This window comes from Ursus maritimus, unplaced genomic scaffold (assembly GCF_017311325.1).
Source record: "Ursus maritimus isolate PB19 unplaced genomic scaffold, ASM1731132v1 scaffold_6, whole genome shotgun sequence".
Lineage (NCBI taxonomy): Eukaryota > Metazoa > Chordata > Mammalia > Carnivora > Ursidae > Ursus > Ursus maritimus.
Window position 1 is genome coordinate 42,345,650 of NW_024426774.1, and position 20,500 is coordinate 42,366,149.

Below are 20,500 nucleotides of genomic sequence, written 5' to 3' on the forward strand. Positions count from 1 at the left end.
ACATTTTTCCGAAGAAGACATACAGATGGCCAACAGACACATGAAAAGATGCTTATCAGTCTTCATCAAAGATATGCAAATCAAAATGAGATTATCACCTCACACTTGTCACAACGGCTAAAATCAACAAAACAACAGGTGTTGGCAAGGATGTAAAGAAAGGGGAACCCTCTTGCACTGTTGACGGCAATGCAAACTGGTGCAGCTACTGTGCAAGACAGTATGAAGATTCCTCAAAAGTCAAAAATAGAACTACCATACAATGCACCAATCACAGTACTGGGTATTTACCCAAAGAACAGAAAAACACTAATCAAAAGTGATACATGCACCCCTACGTTTATGCAAGAAACAAAACAAATGAGCAAAGGCAAGAGAGAGAGAGAGAGAAGAGAGAGAGAAACCAAGAATCAGACTCTTAACTATAAAGAACAAACTGATGGTTACCAGAGAGGAGGTTGGTGGGGGGATAGGTTAAATCAGTGTTGGGGATTAAGGAGTACACTTGTTGTGATGAGCACCAGGTGATGTATGGAATTGTTTCATCAGTATATTGTATACCTGACACTAACACAACAATGTATGTTAACTAACTGGAATTAAAATAAAATATTAAGGAAAATTAGTCAAGGGGACTTCCAAAATAAATAAAAATGTAAAATATAACATACACACAAAATATGGAGAGGGGAATAAAAATGAAGTTGTTCAGAAAGTGTTTGAACTTAAGTAACTATCAACTTAATATGGGCTGTTAAATACTTAGGATATTATATATGAAACTCATGGTAACCAAACATCAAAACCTAGACTAGATACACAAAAAATAAAGAGAAAGAAAGCCAATCGTAACACTACAGAAAGTCACCAATCACAAGGAAAGAAAACAAGAAGGAACAGAGAATTATAAAAACAACCAGAAAACAATGAACAAAATAGCAATAAGTACATACCAATCGATAATTACTTTAAGTGTAAATGGTCTACATGTTCCAATCAAAAAACATAAGGTGATGGTATGGACAAGAAAACAAGACCCATCTATATGCTGCCTACAAGAGAGTCACTTCAGATCTAAAAAAACATGCATACTGAAAGTAAAGGGATGGAAAAAGGTGTACCATGCAAATGGAAGGAAAAGAAAAGCTGTGATAGGAATACTTCTATCAGACAAAGACTTTTAAAACAAAGAGTGTAACAAGAGACAAATAAAGGCATTACTAATGATAAAGGGACCAATCAAACAAGAGGGTATAAAAATTATAAATATCTATACACCCAAAGTGGTGCACCTAAATACATAAAACAAATATTAATAACATAACAAAATAAATGGACAGTAATATACTAATGATAGGAGACTTTAACATCCTACTTACATCACTGGATAGATCACCAAGGCAGAAAATCAATAAGGAAATAGTGCCTTGGAATAGCAAACTACACCAAATGGCCTAACAGATATATACAAAACATTCTATCTAAAAACAAGAGAACACCCATTCTTTTCGAGGGTACATGGGACATTCTCTAAGGAAGATTACATGTTAGCTCATAAAACAAGTCTCAGTAAATTTAGTAAGACTGATATCATATCCTGCATCTTTTCCAAACACAACAAAATCAATTATAACAACAAACACAAATACGTGGAGGCTAAACAACATGCTACTAAAAACTCAATGGGTCAAAAAATCAAAAAGGCAATTAAAAAAAATACATGGAGACAAATGAAAATGAAAACACAATAGTCCAAAATATTTCCAATGCAGCTAAAGCAGTTTTAGGAGGTAAGTTTTTAGCACTACAGGACCACCTCAAGAAATCAGAAAAACATCAGTCTAAACTAAAGGAACTAGACAAAGAAGAACAAACAAAGCTCAAAATTAATAGAAGAAAGAAATAATAAAGATCAAAGAAAAAATAAATGAAAAGAAACTAAAAATAATAGAAAAATATCAATGAAACCAAGAGCTGCTTCTTCAAAAGATAAACAAAATCAGTAAGCCTTTGGCTAGACTGGAGGGAAAAAGAGGACCCAAATGAATAAAATCAGAATTGAAGGAGAAGTAACAACTGACACCACAGAAATACAAATGATTTTAAGAGTGTAGTACAAGAAATTATATGCCAACAAATTGGATAACACAAAAGAATGAGATAAATTCCTAGAAAACATACAATCTTCCAAAACGGAATCAGGAAGACATAGAAAATCTGAATGGTAATGAAAATGGATTTGTAATAAAAAAATCTCCCAACAAACAAAAGTCCAGGATTGGATTCACAGATGGATCCTGTCAAACATTTAAGGAAGAATTAACACGTATTCTCTGCAAACTATTGCAAAAATAAAAGAGAAAGGAAAACTTCCAAATACATTCTACAAGGCCAGCATTACCCTGATACCAAAACCAGATGAAGATACCACAGGTAAAGAAAGCTATTGGCCAATATCCCTGATGAACGCAGGTGCAAAAATCCCCAACAAATATTATCAAACCACACTGAACAATACATTAAACCGATCATTCGCCACCATCAAGTGGGGTTTATTCCAGGGATGCAAGGATGGTTCGATATTTGCAAATTAATCAGTGTGATACATCACATTAATGTAATGAAAGATAAAAATCACATGATCATCTCAAGACATACAGAAAAATTATTTGACAAAATTCAACATCTGTTCATGATTAAAAAAAAAAACTCTCAACAAAGTGAGTTTAGAGGGAACGTATCTCAACGTAATTAAGGTCATACAGGAGAAATGCACAGCTAACCTCATACTCAATGGTGAAAAAGCGAGAGCTTTTCTTCTAAGATCAGGAACATGACAAAGTTATCCATTCTCTTTTATTCAACATAGTATTGGAAGTCATAGCCACAGCAATCAGACAAGAAATAAAAGGCATCTAAATTGGTAAGGAAGAAGTAAAACTTTCGTTATTTGTAGATGATGTGATACTATACATAGAAAACACTAAAGACTACCAAAAAACTACTAGATGTAATAAATGAATTCAGTAAAGTTTCAGGATACAAAATTAATATACAGAGAACTATTGCATTTCTATACACTAATAATGAAGTAGGAGAAAGAAACACTAAGAAAACAATTCTATTTGTAATTGTACCGAAAAGAATAAAATATCTAGAAATAAAAATAACCAAGTTGCTGAAAGATTTGTACTTTGAAAACTAGAAAAGAAAATGAAGATGACACATACAGATGGAAACACAGACCGTGCTCATGGATTGCAAGGATTAATGTGTTAAAATGTCCCCACTAGCCAAAGCAATAGGCATATTCAATGCAATCACTATAAAAACACCAATATTATTTTTCACAGAACTAGAACAAATAATTCTAAAATTTTTAGGTGACCAAAAAGGACACTGAATATCCAAGCTATGTTGAGAAAGACAAACAATGCTAGAGGTGACACAAAGATTTCCAGCTATACTACAAAGGTATAGTAACCAAAACAGTATGGTATTGGCACAAAAATGGACTCATAGATCAACTGAACAGAGGGTCCAGAAATAGACCCATGCTTATATGGTCAATTAATATGACAAAGGTGGTAAGAATATATTGGGGAATATACTGGAGAGAAGACTGTCTTCAGTACATGGTGCTGGGAAAACTGGATATCTATGTACAAAAATTATGAAACTGGACCACTTTCATACACCATACACAAAAATAAACTTAAAATGGATTAAGAGCTAAATGTGAGACCTGAAACCATAAAACTCCTAGAAGAGAATTTAGACAGCAATTTCTCTGAAAGGCAAACATAAAGTACTGGGACCACACACACACACACACACACACACACACACACACACTCTTTTGCACAGTGAAGGAAACCATCAACAAAACAAAAAGACAACCTACTGAATAGGAGTATGTATTTGCAGATGATATAACCAATAAGGGGTTACTATCCAATATATATATAAAGAACTTATACAATTCAACACTAAAACAAACAATCCAATTCAATATTGGGCAGAAGACCTGAACAGACATTTTAAAAAGAAATGACCCATTCATTTGCTGTCTACAAGAGACTCATTTTGAACCTAAAGATACATTCAGACTGAAAGTAAAGGGATGGAATATCATCTTTCACGCCAATGGACCTCAAAAGAAAGCTGGGGTAGCAATTCTCATATCAGACAGATTGGATTTTAAACTAAAGACTATAGTTAGAGACACAGAAGGGCACTATATTATTCTTAAAGGATGTATCCAACAAGTGGATATGACAATTATAAATATATATGCCCCCAACAGGGGAGCAGCAAGATACACAAGCCAACTCTTAACCAGAATAAAGAGACATATAGATAAAACTACGTTAATAGTAGGGGACCTCAACACTCCACTATCAGAAATAGACAGAGCACCCATGCAGAAAACTGACAAAGAAACAAGGGCTTTGAATACCATACTCGATGAGTTGGACATCATAGACATATATAGAACACTACACCCCAGAACTTAAGAAAAATCATTCTATTCTAATGCCCATGGAACATTCTCAAGAATAGACCATGTTCTGGGACACAAAACAGGTCTCAACTGATACCAAAAGACTGAAATTATTCCCTGCATATTCTCAGACCACAACACTTTGAAATTGGAACTCAACCACAAGGAAAAATTTGGAAGAAACTCAAACACTTGGAGACTAAGAACCATCCTGCTCAGGAATGATTCGATAAACCAGGAAATCAAAAATCAATTTAAACAATTTATGGAGACCAATGAGAACGAAAATCCAAAAGAAAAGAGAAAGGACCCAGATTATTAAAATTATGAATGAAAAAGGAGAGGTCACGACGAACACCATTGAAATTGGAAGGATTATTAGAAACTTTTATCAACAGCTATATGCCAATAAACTAAGCAATCTGGAAGAGATGGAATCCTTCCTGGAAACCTATAAACTACCAAGATTGAAACCGGAAGAAATTGATTCCTTAAACAGGCCAATTAATTATGAAGAGATTGAGTCAGTGATAAACAACCTTCCAAAAAACAAAACTCCAGGCCCGGACGGTTTTCCTGGGGAATTCTACCAAACATTCAAAGAAGAAATAATACCTATTCTCCTAAAGCTATTTCAAAAAATAGAAACAGAAGGAAAGCTACCAAACTCATTCTATGAGGCCAATATTACCTTGATCCCCAAACCAGGCAAAGACCCCATCAAAAAGGAGAATTACAGACCGATTTCCCTAATGAATATGGACGCCAAAATCCTCAACAAGATACTTGCTAATAGAATCCAACAGTACATTAAAAGGATTATCCATCACGATCAAGTGGGATTCATACCTGGGATGCAAGCGTGGTTCAATATTCGCAAATCAATCAGCGTGATACATCATATCAACAAGAAAAGACTCAGGAACCATATGATCCTCTCAATCGATGCCGAAAAAGCATTTGACAAAATACAGCATCCTTTCCTGATTAAAACCCTTCAGAGTGTAGGAATAGAAGGTACATTTCTCAATCTCATAAAAGCCATCTATGAAAAGCCTACTGCAAATATTATTCTCAATGGGGAAAAGCTGGAAGCCTTTCCCTTAAGATCAGGAACTCGACAAGGATGCCCACTCTCGCCACTATTATTCAACATAGTACTAGAAGTCCTTGCAACAGCAATCAGACGACAAAAAGGGATCAAAGGTATTCAAATTGGCAAAGAAGAAGTCAAAATGTCTCTCTTTGCAGATGACATGATACTCTATATGGAAAACCCAAAAGAAGCCACTCCCAAACTATTAGAAGTTATAGAGCAATTCAGTAACGTGGCGGGATACAAAATCAATGCTCAGAAATCAGTTGCATTTCTATACACGAATAACGAGACCGAAGAAAGAGAAATTAGGGAATCCATCCCATTTACAATAGCACCAAAAACCATACGTTACCTTGGAATTAACTTAACCAGAGACGTAAAGGACCTATATTCTAGAAACTATAAATCACTCTTGAAAGACATTGAGGAAGACATAAAAAGATGGAAAGATATTCCATGCTCATGGATTGGAAGAATTAACATAGTTAAAATGTCCATGCTACCCAGAGCAATCTACACTTTCAATGCTATCCCGATCAAAATACCGAGGACATTTTTCAAAGAACTGGAACAAATAGTCCTTAAATTTGTATGGAAACAGAAAAGGCCCCGAATCTCCAAGGAACTGTTGAAAAGGAAAAACAAAGCTGGGGGCATCACAATGCCGGATTTCGAGCTGTACTACAAAGCTGTGATCACAAAGACAGCATGGTACTGGCACAAAAACAGACACATAGACCAATGGAACAGAATAGAGAGCCCAGAAATGGACCCTCGGCTCTTTGGGCAACTAATATTTGATAAAGCAGGAAAAAACATCCGGTGGGAAAAAGACAGTCTCTTCAATAAATGGTGCTGGGAAAATTGGACAGCTACATGCAAAAGAATGAAACTTGACCACTCTCTCACACCATACACAAAAATAAACTCCAAATGGATGAAAGACCTCGATGTGAGACAGGAATCCATCAAAATTCTAGAGGAGAACATAGGCAGCAACCTCTACGACATCGGCCAAAGCAACCTTTTTCATGACACATCCCCAAAGGCAAGAGAAACAAAAGATAAAATGAATTTATGGGACTTCATCAAGATTAAAAGTTTCTGCACAGCCAAGGAAACAGTCAGAAAAACTAAGAGGCAGCCCACGGAATGGGAGAATATATTTGCAAATGACACTACAGATAAAAGACTGGTATCCAAGATCTACAAAGAACTTCTCAAACTCAATACACGAGAAACAAATAAACAAATCAAAAAATGGGCAGAAGATATGAACAGACACTTTTCCAATGAAGACATACAAATGGCTAACAGACACATGAAAAAATGTTCAAAATCATTAGCCATCAAGGAAATTCAAATCAAAACCACACTAAGATACCACCTTACGCCAGTTAGAATGGCAAAAATTGACAAGGCAAGAAACAACAATTGTTGGAGAGGATGTGGAGAAAGGGGATCCCTCCTACATTGTTGGTGGGAATGCAAGTTGGCCACTTGCATTTCCAGCCACTCTGGAAAACAGTGTGGAGGTCCCTTAAAAAGTTAAGAATTGAGATACCCTATGACCCAGCCATTGCACTACTGGGTATTTACCCCAAAGATACAGACGTAGTGAAGAGAAGGGCCATATGCACCCCAATGTTCATAACAGCAGCAGCATTGCCTACAATAGCTAAATCGTGGAAGGAACTGAGATGCCCTTCAACAGATGACTGGATTAAGAAGTTGTGGTCCATATATACAATGGAATATTACTCAGCTATCGAACGATTTCTCAACATTTGCTGCAACATGGACGGCCCTGGAGGAGATAATGCTAAGTGAAATAAGTCAAGCAGAGAAAGAAAATTATCATATGGTTTCTCTCATCTATGGAACATAAGAACTAGGAAGATCGGTAGGGGAAGAAAGGGATAAAGAAAGGGGGGATAATCAGAAGTGGGAATGAAGCATGAGAGACTATGGACTCTGAGAAACAAACTGAGGGCTTCAGAGGGGAGGAAGGTGGGGGAATGGGATAGGCTGGTGATTGGTATTAAGGAGGGCACGTATTGCATGGTGCTCTGGGTGTTATATGCAACTAATGAATCATTGAACTTTACATCAAAAACCAGGGATGTACTGTATGGTGACTAACATAATAAAAAAAACATTAAAAAAAATAAAATAAAAAGACATACAAATGGCCAACAGACATATGAATACATGCTCTATATTGCTAATCATCACAATAATGGAAACCAAAACCACAGTAAGATATAGCCTTACACTTACCAGAAGGCTTGAATCAAAAACACTAGAAATAACTAGTGCTGGTTTGGATGTGCACTGTTGGTGGGAATGTAAATTGGTGCAGCCACTACAGAAAACAGTATGGAAGCTTCTAAAAAAAATTTAAAAATATAAATACCCTATAGTCCTATAATTTTCCTACTGGGTATTTACTCAAAGAAAAATGAAAATACTAATTCAAAAAGATATATGCACCCCTATGTTTATTGCAACATTATACACAATAGCCAAGATATGGAAGCAAACCAAGTGTCCATCAATAGATGAATGAATAATGTCTCTTTCTCTCTGTCTCACACACACACACACACACACACACACACACACACACACTGAAGTACTACTGAGTCATAAAAATGAATGAGATCTTGCCATTTGCTAGAGCATGGATGGACCTTGAGGGTATCATGCTATGTGAAGTCAGAGAAAGCCAAACATCTTATGATTTTCCTTATAGATGGAATCTAAAACACACATACACACACACACACACACACACACACACATCAGAAGGAGATACATAAATAATATAGTGATGGTTGCCAGGGAGGAGAGGGGATGGGGGTACCGGTAAAATGGATGAAGATGAGACGGAGATACAGGCTTCCAGTTACGGAATAAATAAAGCATGGGGATGAAAGGCACAGTATAGGGAATAGAGACAGTGGTACCATAACACCATCGTACGGTGATAGATGGTAGCTACACTTGTGGTGAGCATAACAGTATATAGAATTGTCAAATCATCATGTTGTACAATTGAAACTAATGTAGTACGATGTGTCAACTATATTTCAATAAAGAATTTTTTAAAAGGTAGGCATTGTATAGCAAACTCAATATTTTTATTTTTTTCTATGAACAGAAGAACTAATGAGGGTGTTGGTGTAAAGGGAGGCAGATGGTTGCCCTTTAATGACCAGACATGACTTGGAATGAACAGAAAGTGTCAAGAACTGGAACTGAAAGGCCAGTCAGATGACGCCTTGGCTGAGGTACTGAGCATCAGCACTAAGGCAGAAACTAAGTTTGGGAAGAGTGGGGTGATTACGTGTTTTTTGAGCCCAGTGCTCAGTATTTTACATCGACTGTACCCTGAAAAGTCACTTTTCTTAGCCTAAATCCCTTTCCTTAAAGATCAGAAGTTACAGTTGGTCTCAAAAGACAGCTTTGTTCCTCGCTATACAATTAAACTTGGATTTCTTTTCTGAGCTGTGGCCATCTGCACCCCTTATGTTATTGGGACGGAAGACTGGTACATGCTATTTCTTCCCAAGAATGACATCAGAAACATGGATTCACCCTCTGCAGGACAGTGCTTCTGCCCCTGCCCATGAGATAGAAGTCAAGAACTGAAGAGGAAAGAGACATGAGGCATAATCAACTTTATCCTCCATGAAGAAGTTATTTCACAAATAATGAGGCAGAACCTCTCCAATTTTAATAATAATGGAGTGCATATCATTGAGATTACTGAATCAAATTAATGAGTTAGCTACTGATAAGAATGAAACAACAAGATAATAAATGCAAGGGTATTTTTTTGCCCCCAGATGCCATTTAAACACATGATTTGAGAAGAAGAATCAAGTTTCGATTCCTAACCAGCTATCTCCTTTCCTTTAAATAGAGAATATAGTACATAGGGCTCCTTAGAGGTGTACAGCTGAAATTATTCCTCCTTTAAGCAGAAAATGCAAGGGCAATAATAATAATGCATATGGTTAAATGGAGGGAACTCATATGACAGTCCACAAAAAAAAAAAAAAAAAAAAAAAAAAAAAAAAAGGCTCAAGTTGACTTCCTCTTTGCCAAGGAAGAGGCTCTGCAGATATAGGCAGAAGGGCAGCAGCACAAGCTCAGCCTCCCGTGTTCTATTTCCAATGCATGCCCTCTTCTGTTTCTCTCGTCATTAATTACTGTGCTCCTCCCTTTGCCCTCGCAAAGAGGCACGAAACTACTCATGAGGCTGTGGGAAAAAATGATAACCAGTAGCGTTCTAGACATTTCATTACTCAAATCAGCATAAAGTGATTATACAAAATCCCTAGGAAATTGAAGTGGCCTTCTTTTCACTTTTAAAACTGTACTTTGACTAATAGAAAGTCTGTTTTATTTAACGTCATCTAACAAGACCCCCGCATATCTATCTCTCTTCCTTGACCACAGTTATATATAATCTGGAGCATTATAAAACGTCCTTTTGATCTAAACTAGCAACTTGACTAGATTCATTATTCACTTTAAACTAATGAGATTATTTGTTCAAGTGATGTTATTAATGGATTGCATAATATCCATCAGATAAAATACTAATACAATGTTGAAAGCAAGCAAATTAAGTCATCACAGGCCTAGAAAAAAGCAATGACTGAGGCTGCCAGGATAGTCTGATTCGTGGTAAGTTCAGACTTAAATAATGGCTCAGGCTGTTTTTTCCTACTATTATTTTTTGTGTGTGAAATAAATCTGTGAAGCCAACAAAGACTAACCAAATGTATGAATTTGAACTTCTAATGAATACAATGACATTTAAAAGTCTCAAAGGTCACCCTCATAACACTAAAGTAATTCCGCTGAAGTCAAAAACAATTTAAAAATATTTAGAGAAAGGGCCCAGCAATGTCATTAGTATATATTGGCCAGAGGCAAAGGATAAGGGGGGTGAAGCAGAAATATTCTATATTTTATTATAGCCTAAAATCAATTGTAGCCTTCTCTTATTATAAGCATTCAATAATCATTAACACTACTGTCACCCAGGAGGTGATATTCTGACATTGCCATATATCTTACATAGTCTTATTAACCAATATCATGTTTAATCATTAAAACATTTCTGCTCATGTGTATTTGTGTTTGGGGAGGATTACAGTAAAGTGATAGCTTACATCTGTATAGCAACATAATTTACAACTGCATTACCCCTTTGGATTTCAGTACTTTCCTGTGAAGTTGATAAGAAAAGTATTATTTCCCTGTTTTGCAAAATAAACAAAGACAGTAAGAGGCTGGTCCAAAATCACCTGGCATTCAGCTTCAAAATCCAGGGATTTTTTTTTTCCTTGAGCTTTGCTCTCCCTTGATTTGCCCTTTGTGTAGTAGGAAGGGCAGAAACGTCACCTCCCTTTAAGGAGGAGATTAAATTTGCAGTGGCAGAAACAGCAATGAGCCCTGGTAAAGAAAAGGCTCCTGCTAAAATCCTGACTGGTCTCTTGATTTATTAAAAGCAGCGCTTAGAGCAAAAGGGAATAAAAATTACACAATTTTTAATTTGCCTGTCAAAATTATGGAATCAGATTATTGAACCTGATTCTTTATATGCAAAGGTAAAACATGAGTTGAAATTAATGCTAGATCATGACCTATCATTCAGACTATTACATGTATAGATGCACACACACACACACACGTCTCGACACACTTTTTTCCCAAAGGGATACGAACAAATCCTTCCCTTTATCTTCAAAACGGTATTTAAATACATTGCAAAACAGCACAGAACAGAAATGAGTCACTAAACCCCCAGGGGTTAGATTTTGTGACTGACTTCGGATAATTAAAACAATAATAATCACAAAAATGAATCTGTCCTCCTCGACGATCTGCTAATTAGGTCCAGATCGTTTTGACTTACACATGTAAATTTTATAATACCACCACCTTGCTTTGACGTAGCATTTCAATTTTTCAGCAGGCTTTCACAGGCTAACATACACTGTTACACTTCTGGGTTTAATGAGAAAATCATCTTCCTGTCCCTGGGCCTCACCTGGTGAAGTCTGTCATTTCCATCATGATCATACACATCTGCTTGGCCAGCACAATGATATCATTGCCGCTGTCATCCCATTTGGCCACTTCGGCATCCAGCTTGCTTTTCTCTTGGTGGAATATCTCCACCTGCTCAGCTATTTTTGCCTTCTCCTCCTGCGGTAGCTGCGCCATGATGGCCTGTGTGGGTTACAGAAACAGTGTGACTAACGGTGACAAAGTAAATACAGTCAGTAGGTTGACTCTGCCTCAAGCTAATAGCAAAGCCAGACCCTGGCAAGGTTTACAGGCTGCCCACCATTCCAGAAAGTACGTTTTCTCCATTCCTAGGAAGGCAAAAGCGCAGCCTGGTAAAGTCCCCTAAATCCCTGTCCCTATTCCTATACACAGAAAATAGAGAGATCCAAAAGGTACGTGCACACTGACAGTAACAGAACTTCTGTGTCGCTTTGATGACATATGTTTGTTCAAAAGAATCTATTCTTGACAATTTTTATATTTGGTCTCAGGAAACTTTTACCAGATGAAAGAATGCACCTCTTTCAACACTGAAATCTGTTCAGAGAAGGAAAAAAAATAAAAAATAAAAAAGGCTTTCTGTCTCTGGGAAGGAGAGGAATTTTAAATAATATCTGAGCATCCAAGTGGGGTGGGGTGGGGAGACTTTCCATGAGTACTAATGAAGGAATCCATGGTTAGACACCAAACAATCCCATGACCCAGGGCATTTCAGGGATGGCACACCTATTCTCAGCCCTCTTCCACCTCCTCTGTGGAAATCCTGAGATAACCATAGCTCCCCGCAGAGCCTAGAAGTACGTAGAAGAAGTTGTGGTGGGATAAAATGTAGGCTTAGGAAGCAAATGTTGACTTTCAACAGTTGCCAGGTAAGGGAATGTAGAAAAGCAAGAACTACAGCTGATTCTTGTCATTCATGGACTCTTTATTTACAAATTCTCCTACTCTCTAAAATTTATTGGCAACCCTAACATCGATACTGGTGGTGCTTTTGGTCATTCACAGACAGGCACAGAGTTGCAGAAAAACAGAGTCACCGGACAAGCCTGTTCCCAGATGTGGTTGAACAACGAATTCCCTGCCTTCTTGTTTCAGCACTAAACAAGTGTACTTTCTGTGGTCTGTTTGGTGCCACATTTTCCACATCTTTGTGCTCTTTATTGGTAATTTTGCTGTTTAACCTAGCCCCCAACCAAAGTGCTCAAGCGCTGCCTAGTGTCCCTAAGCAGAGAGGCTGTGATGGGCCTTATGGAAAAACATACATGCATAAGCTTCATGCAGGCAGGAGCTATAGTGCTCTTGGCCATGAGTTCAACAATAATGAATCAAAACTATAAAATAAAGTATCTGTAAAGAAATATTCATTAAGCAAGATTATTTATTGATTGGTTGAAACAAAATGTTGAGACTAGCAGCTCTCAGGAACCTAACCCTCTATTTCCTCTGGAAGCAATGACTCCACAGTTGCTAATTAAGTGTTCATGGTGACTTTACAGAATGTAAGTACCACAAATAAAGACAATCAATTGTATTTGTTAAACACCAGGTATGTAGCAAGCCCTGAATGCCATGTTTGGCGTCACATCATTGCATCGACTTAGAACCATGTGCAACCTGATTCAGAGAGAGGAGCATGTGGATAAATATGACAGCACTAGTAGCCCTCTGCTTCTGGGATATGTGTACTCACCAAAGAGAGCATGATTTGGGGAACTTACAGCTTTTGCAAAGGACAAGTAAAGTGACTCATACAAGAAAACTCTGCTTTCTTAATTAGAAAGCTCCTCCCAATGTAAATGAATTGTTGGAAGGAAAGGTAGTTGATTTCCTTTTTTTTTGTTTTGTTTTTTTTTTTTAAATTCAAGTTAGTTAACATATAGTTTTGGGGTAGAATTTAGTGATTCATCAGTTGCATATTACACCCAGTGCTCATTACATCAAGTGCCCTCCTTAATGCCCATCACCCAATTACTCCATCCCCCTACCCAAGATAGTTGATTTCTAATAAAAATATCAATGGACATAAGCTCGAAAAAACTGGGCTCAATGGGCTCTGTCACTGACTTAGGGTAAGACCTACTTGCTACTGGATCATATTCTTAACTTCTTCAGATGTAAGAATAGTAAGTAACTACCTCTAAGTGTTTTGGTGGACATCAAATGAAATAATGAATGTGTTTTGTCAAAAAAAAATGAAAGCATATATGGGATTACTGCTAATATATTATCATTATGTCTGTATTAGTTTTCCTTTCCAGCTACCTCTCTAGCTTATTACCTAGTTGCCCAGGTCTGTGTAGGCCCAGAGTCTATGTGCCAATGCATAAACAGAAGATTGACAGAGTACAGAAATATATACCAGGTAGTGTGCTAAGAGGCTTATGTATATAAAAAACTTAATTAATCACTCTACAAGAGGAATACTATTATAACCCCTATCTTATTAATGATGATACTAAGGCCCAGAGAAATTACATTCTCAATATTACACAACTAATAAGTTGTAGGAATAAGATTCAAACCCAGGTCAGCTAACACCATAATTAACTATCGAGCACAACTAGATCACCATCACAACCGCACAGGTTAGACACTGCACAATGATCCCATCCCAGTGGGGCAAGGGTTGCTGAAATCACAAGCATTGTTCACCAGGCTGAGCAACCCAGAGATGAGGCTTTATCTGCCAGAGTAAGGGGTGTCTTTGATTTGTATGAAGGTGTCCCTGAGCTATTAACTGCACGGATACATCTTACTACTACACAGCCATGTTTACTAACTTCCATGCATGTATGTGTGTGACTTTGTATAACTAGCTCGTGAGTCTCTGTGTATGTGTATGTATATGTATAAGTGTGTGAATGTGTATATACAGAAATTACGATCCATATTTAAAAAGCCAGACTGGTACAAACACTATAGTTTAAGCATTTAAAACACAGTAGAGTGGAAAATATTTTAAAGTATTAAAAACTACATCAAAAAAGGTGGTTAATATGTAACCAAAGAGTTGGTTACAAACTCACCTGTACAATATTGTACTAATAACTAGACAGCTATTCCAATGCATTTGAGATAGGTTTGGATTTGCAGAAGTTAAATATGGACTTTTTTCCTGAAGCATCCTTGTCTGATAATCTTATGCTATCCTACATTAATCTGTCCTCCTCACGAAAAGCTGATGATCATGTTTTACTTAGACCTCACAAGTCCTCACCACCATCATTTAAGCCATTCACTAGGTACTTCTCTGTAGAAGAATCTGGGAAACTACCTTGCAGACCTCCAGACTCTACATTCAATACCCAGTCGGAAAGCAATAAGCTTTCATTGTCTCAAAAGAGTTAATTGTGCATTGAAGGGTGTACACTTATCTTTCACGTTGAGCTTCAACTGTATAATTTAGGATTTGAGTACTAATTGCCTTGCTCTACTCTCTAATTCCTACTAATGCCCTACTTCTGACTTCTGAGCTTCCTTAGGGTGGAGGCTTCAGCATCCTGCAAAGAATAGAAGCTCAATAAATATCTTTTGATTGACTGTGTAACCATTTTTCCACTCACTGCATCAACACAGTTCAAGAGAATTTACCAGAACTGACAAACATTTTCTAAGGGCACAATTCTGAAGAAAAAAATGGCCCTTTCAAAGCAGATTTGCAAAAGAAGATGTTATTTTGACTCTAGGGGTGCTCGACCCGCGTAATGCACTTAATGGTGTGTGACTTGGGTGCAAGTGTCATTACATTTGTTTCTGCTTATGTAGCTATCGATGAGCCAAAGTCTTTTCCTAAATATTCTTAAAATGCTCCTGACTTTTAAAAATTCATAATTGACCTTATCTGAAACTGGAATTTTTAAAAAAAGGTTATCTATAAACAGTAGATCACAAACTGAGAAATTTGCAAGTTAATCAAATTAAAATTCAACACATGAGTTTTAATTAGGTCTTATCAATGTAACTCAGCAGTTTGAAATGTTAACACATTAAAGTCGTTCTAGCTAGAAAAAAAAATAGAGGCTGGCTACATTCACATCAAGTTAAATACAAAATATGTAACATGCAATCGTTCCTTCCCTCAAACTAAGCGAACATGAGAAAAGTGATTTTCATGGCCAAGAGGAAAGGGAACAAATCAGCTTTTCTGTTTCTCTGATGATGATCACCTGGGGTGGTCTGAGAGTTTCTGCTGCTTCTATGCACAGTAGTCAAGCACAGCTCTACAGATTGTTGATCTGGCTGATCTGGGGCCCCAAATTGTTGCATCAGAGACTTGAATCCACAAAATTTCCTGCGCCCCACCTCAGGCTCCCAGCCTTTCCTCTGAACAGCCAACCATTCTTGTGTGTGTGTGATTGAAGTTATAAACTCTGCTCATTAAATGAAAGTATAAATCACTGAAACAAGCCAATAATTCCTTAGTCCGGAATCTTTTCTTCAATCTAAATCTCAGGAGCTTTTGATATGATTATTTTTCCAATCTCAAAGAGAAAAATGACATTTGAAGTCTACAGGCTTCCAAACTGACAAGTGTTAGTTCCTTAAACTAGAGCAAGAGTCTAACATTTAGGCTTCAAGTACATGAATGTTTATAAATAATGATTAAAAGGACTCAAACTCACAGTGTCCATTTCTATTCACTTGGTTTTAAAGCAGAATAATAAATGTAAGTAGTTAAAGTGTGGGTATTTTGACTTTTACCAGTCTCAGAACATGAAGTAAATAGGAAACTTGAGGTAATTGTCCCATTAAGCCAAGTAAAAACTACCATGGTTTCCTAAATTGTCCATGCTCTTGCAGGTTAAATTATTTGACCGGCCTTGTAATGAAGAACTACCTTATGCTATAAGCCTCATCATCATCTTCTTTGTCAACTTGACAGTATGTTATACATCTTGTGATACGTTTCATCATGTAGCTCTCCTAACGACATCATGAGGTAGAATGTTGTGCATACACACACACACACACACACACACACACACAAAAACACACACACACGGGATAAGGCATGGGGAGGTTAAGAAGGTTGCCCAAAATCATACTGCCTGGCCAAGCCCATATTTAAAATCAGGTCTGTGTGACTCCAAATAACATATTCTATCACCAAGGTTAAGTGTCCAAGAGCTGTCGCTGACCAATTTTAACAACATCAACCTGTGAAGGAACAGTTTATAAAATGTCATGTCTAGGATCATAAGGTCTGATTACTTCTATGTTTTATCAGATCAGGGTATGACCACTCTCTGCCTCTCCCTCTCCCATAAAGCGCTGTAGAGAAGCAGCAGATAGGGACACAGAAAGGAAATAAGCACTCTAATTTCAGAGTTTGGGAGAAATGCTAGAGTGGATACTAAAAGCTTTTGTCCTACTTTAACCTCCTTTTAGATTAATTTACCCTTTTCAGAGAGGAAGAATTTATCTGAATGAGAACACAAAGTGAGTCCATTAACATAAGGGAAGGACTGGCTGCTGCAAAGAGCGACCACCTCTGTCAAAGACAACTTTCGCCTCCTTCACAATTTTGACCAAGTTAACATACTTCTCTGGTCAAAAGTTCGACCATCTGTCATCTCAGCAATTCAATGCACCCTCTTATTTCCAACTTACAGCCATAATTCTAGGTCTCTGATTTGTCATCATATAATTACAGGCTAAAATAGGCTGACTCAATAACTAATGCTGTCTGCTGCAAGTTAATCACACTGACCACATGATGGATCTCAAAGACAAATCAGCAAGTGCTGGATTATAGGGGTACTGTGTTCTTACTATCCTGGACCATGTGCATAATTCATGCTGAAAAATCTTTCAAAAAAGACTATAGTCTTTTCACCTATCGGGTGAAAAAATCATAGATGATATAGCCAGGTTCTACCTGATTTTTGTTCCCACCCATATTAATTGAGTTCATATCTATCGTAAGATGCATGGAATGGAAGTACAATGGGACTGCATTCTTCCTGGTAAGAGGTGGGACTGATCATGCCATTCTGACAAGATGGTGATTATAAAGTACGATAAGGATTGTACAATACGTCTTGGTCTTTGAGAAAACAAGTCAACGGATACTGGGCTGTATCAATACCGAGTTGCAGTCAGTCAATCAAATTGACTTTGAAATGATTAATGTTTGGGTGAAGTACTCAAATTTGCCCGTTATCATTGACATAAAAATGCTGGTTTTACTTAAGTTTGAAGATGAACTGACTTGATGGATGAATTGATTTAGTGTTATGCCAATACAGGCTCAAAAGCCTCTCAACTTAATGAACTTCTTAGTTTTCAATGGTGGTAGAGTCTACGAAAGATTTTCCAAGTGGGGGGCTTCATATTCTTTTGTGTACTTTTCTACTGTGACCAATCTGTGATCCAAAATAATTAATCTTCCAAGGGATGATAATTTTCAGTCACCCTTTATTGAGCATTTAATGTATGTCAGGTATTGTGTTCATTATTTTACAAATATTAAGTAATTAAACCTCAAAAGAATCCTATCAAGTAAGTCTATTATTCACATTTTACAGATAATAGGACTGAAGCCCAGAGAAATTAAGCAACATGTAATGGAGCATGGTCCTCACTCCACTCCTGACAATTCAAAACCAAGTCTGTCTGAAATCAAAGCCGGTGCATCTTTAATATTCTGGCTTTTACCCTCACATTTTCCCTATCAACGTCCACCTGTATCTTGTGAATCATTTCATTGTTGCATGAGACTATCAGGACATAAAGCATGAAAGATAAATTAGGTTTTAGCACAAAGATTTTCTTGACTCAACATAAGGCTTAGTCTTTGAGTTCTCTTTATTTTAACCTCTGACTGGCTCTTCCTACTCTTCTTTCACAATTCCTAAACCAGTAGGAGTTTTCTGGGGTTTCCTAGCCACTATTCTAAATTACCATCTCTTTCTCAATTTCATGCTTCCTCTACATTATTTTCTCTTAAGTAAAACTTAATAGAGAATTAGAAAGTAATTCTAATGAGAATATAATAAGACCACAATCTATAATGGGATTGTTTTTACCCTATAAAAACTGAAACTTTAAAGGGAGGAGAATCTCACCTCCTTTTGTAATCCCCAGGGATTTAATCTCCCGACACCTACCTTGATTACCTGCATCTACCCTCAAGGAGATACAGTTAATAGAACTGGTCAGAATCCTCTTTGAAACACTTGTGTTGGCAGAGTGTGTCATGGAGTGTTCTGCTGCTTCCTGCTCCATGCCTTAAGCTGGCATATTTCTAGTATATCTCAATAATTTCTTTTTCTATCATATGGCAGACAGATCTAGGGCTACTGCCCTTGCCATAGTAGGCATTGTGGAGGGGGTGGGGGAGTTCTGCTTCTATTTTGAAGTCCTTGAACCAATTTCAAAGATGTGGTCTTATTCATCAGAGTATGGAATAGTAACTGCCCAGCTATTAACAAAGTAGTATTCTAAGTTTCCACTTGTCATTGCCTCTTGTGTTAACAAGCTTGGTGACTTCAAGCGGCACTATGGTGTCTGTGCCAAAGCAAGATCTGAGCATTCCTGTGCCGTCTAGCTGTTGAACCATCTAGTCATGATCCCAAACCAAACAAAATCCATTATACTCCTAAGCTGTTTGCATTATGTGGCTGCTAAGTTTCAAGTGATGGAGAGAGAATGGAGTTAACAGAAATCATTAGCAGTGGTGGTTATTTCCACTGTATAAAATATGAATTGCTAAGAACAACCACAGATGAAAGCACAGATTTCTGAGCTATAAATCTCTGGGATTCCAAGACCCTGGATCAGAAATCCCCTCAAACCAATCTGGTGTACATAGCCCCAGTGCATGAAACCCAAGTCCTAGATGTCCACTCACCCGCGCACTCTGCCCCGCAATGAGCTGGTCGTCCTCAGTCTGAACACTTGTCCGGCTACGCACATCATAATCTTCCTGCTCAAAGTCAGAATCATCTTCTAGTTCTTCTGGGGTCTAAAGGTATAAAGGAAAAGAGAAGAATCAGCATATTTTAAATTGATAATCTTCAACCCCACCCATACACTTTGTGGCTGCAAAAGCTAAGTAGGTCCCAGGAAAGAGAGCTTGTGGGCAGTTACATGAAGGATGGTATTGGCTGTAATGGAGTCAGAAAAACCAAGCTACTCCAATTTATCTTTTAAAAAAATACACTCTATTACTTCCTCCTGTAGGTATAAAAAGTCTGTTTAGCTCTTGACATGACACGCTAATTTTAAGAAAAATATATTTGTGTGTTTTTCCACCCAAAGAAATCTATTGTAAGATAGAAAATCACCATTAACAACAGAAGTTGTACCTATACTTGGTCCATAATACCCTTTTTGCTCTATTCCCAGTCTTTTCTGGTCTTAATAAGCAAAAAGAATTGATCATCTCCAAGTCAATGTTTAGTCCAGATGAAATATCTGATGTGGTCACCAAACCGTATAGTGTACAGGTTGCGACTACAGGCTCCAGAGTCAGGACTGCCTGAATATGAATCCCTGTGTGACCACTAGCAAAATCCTCTTAGCTCTGGTTTCCTCCCCTGTGAACTGGTGTTCATAAAAGTTCCTCTATGATTTTTGTGAAGAAGTAACGTACTTTGTGTCAAGTGTCTGGCAAATAATCGGCATTTAAGAAATGTTTGCCATCATCATTACTTAGGATTTTGAAATCAACTCATTCAAACACTTTAAAAGAGTGAAGCTACCAATCACTACACAACCACCAAGGATTAAATAGCTCTTCATACATAGTATCAATTTAGCTAAAACCAGCACAGTGAAATAAAGATCATTCTCTTTTTAGAGAT

General features: G+C 37.3%; 1 protein-coding gene across 4 annotated transcripts in view; it reads right to left on the reverse strand.

Annotated features, from left to right (window-relative positions):
- The window catches only part of CTNNA2 (catenin alpha 2), a 952,920-nt gene that overhangs the window by 62,869 nt on the left and 869,551 nt on the right, over positions 1 to 20,500 (reverse strand). For all 4 annotated transcript variants that reach the window (XM_008700056.2, XM_008700055.2, XM_008700054.2 and 1 more), the window contains 2 exons: positions 19,546 to 19,659; positions 11,674 to 11,855 (listed from right to left, as the gene is read on the reverse strand). In XM_008700056.2, the coding sequence (XP_008698278.1) occupies positions 11,674 to 11,855; positions 19,546 to 19,659 (296 nt within the window). The remainder of the gene's footprint in view (positions 1 to 11,673; positions 11,856 to 19,545; positions 19,660 to 20,500) is intronic.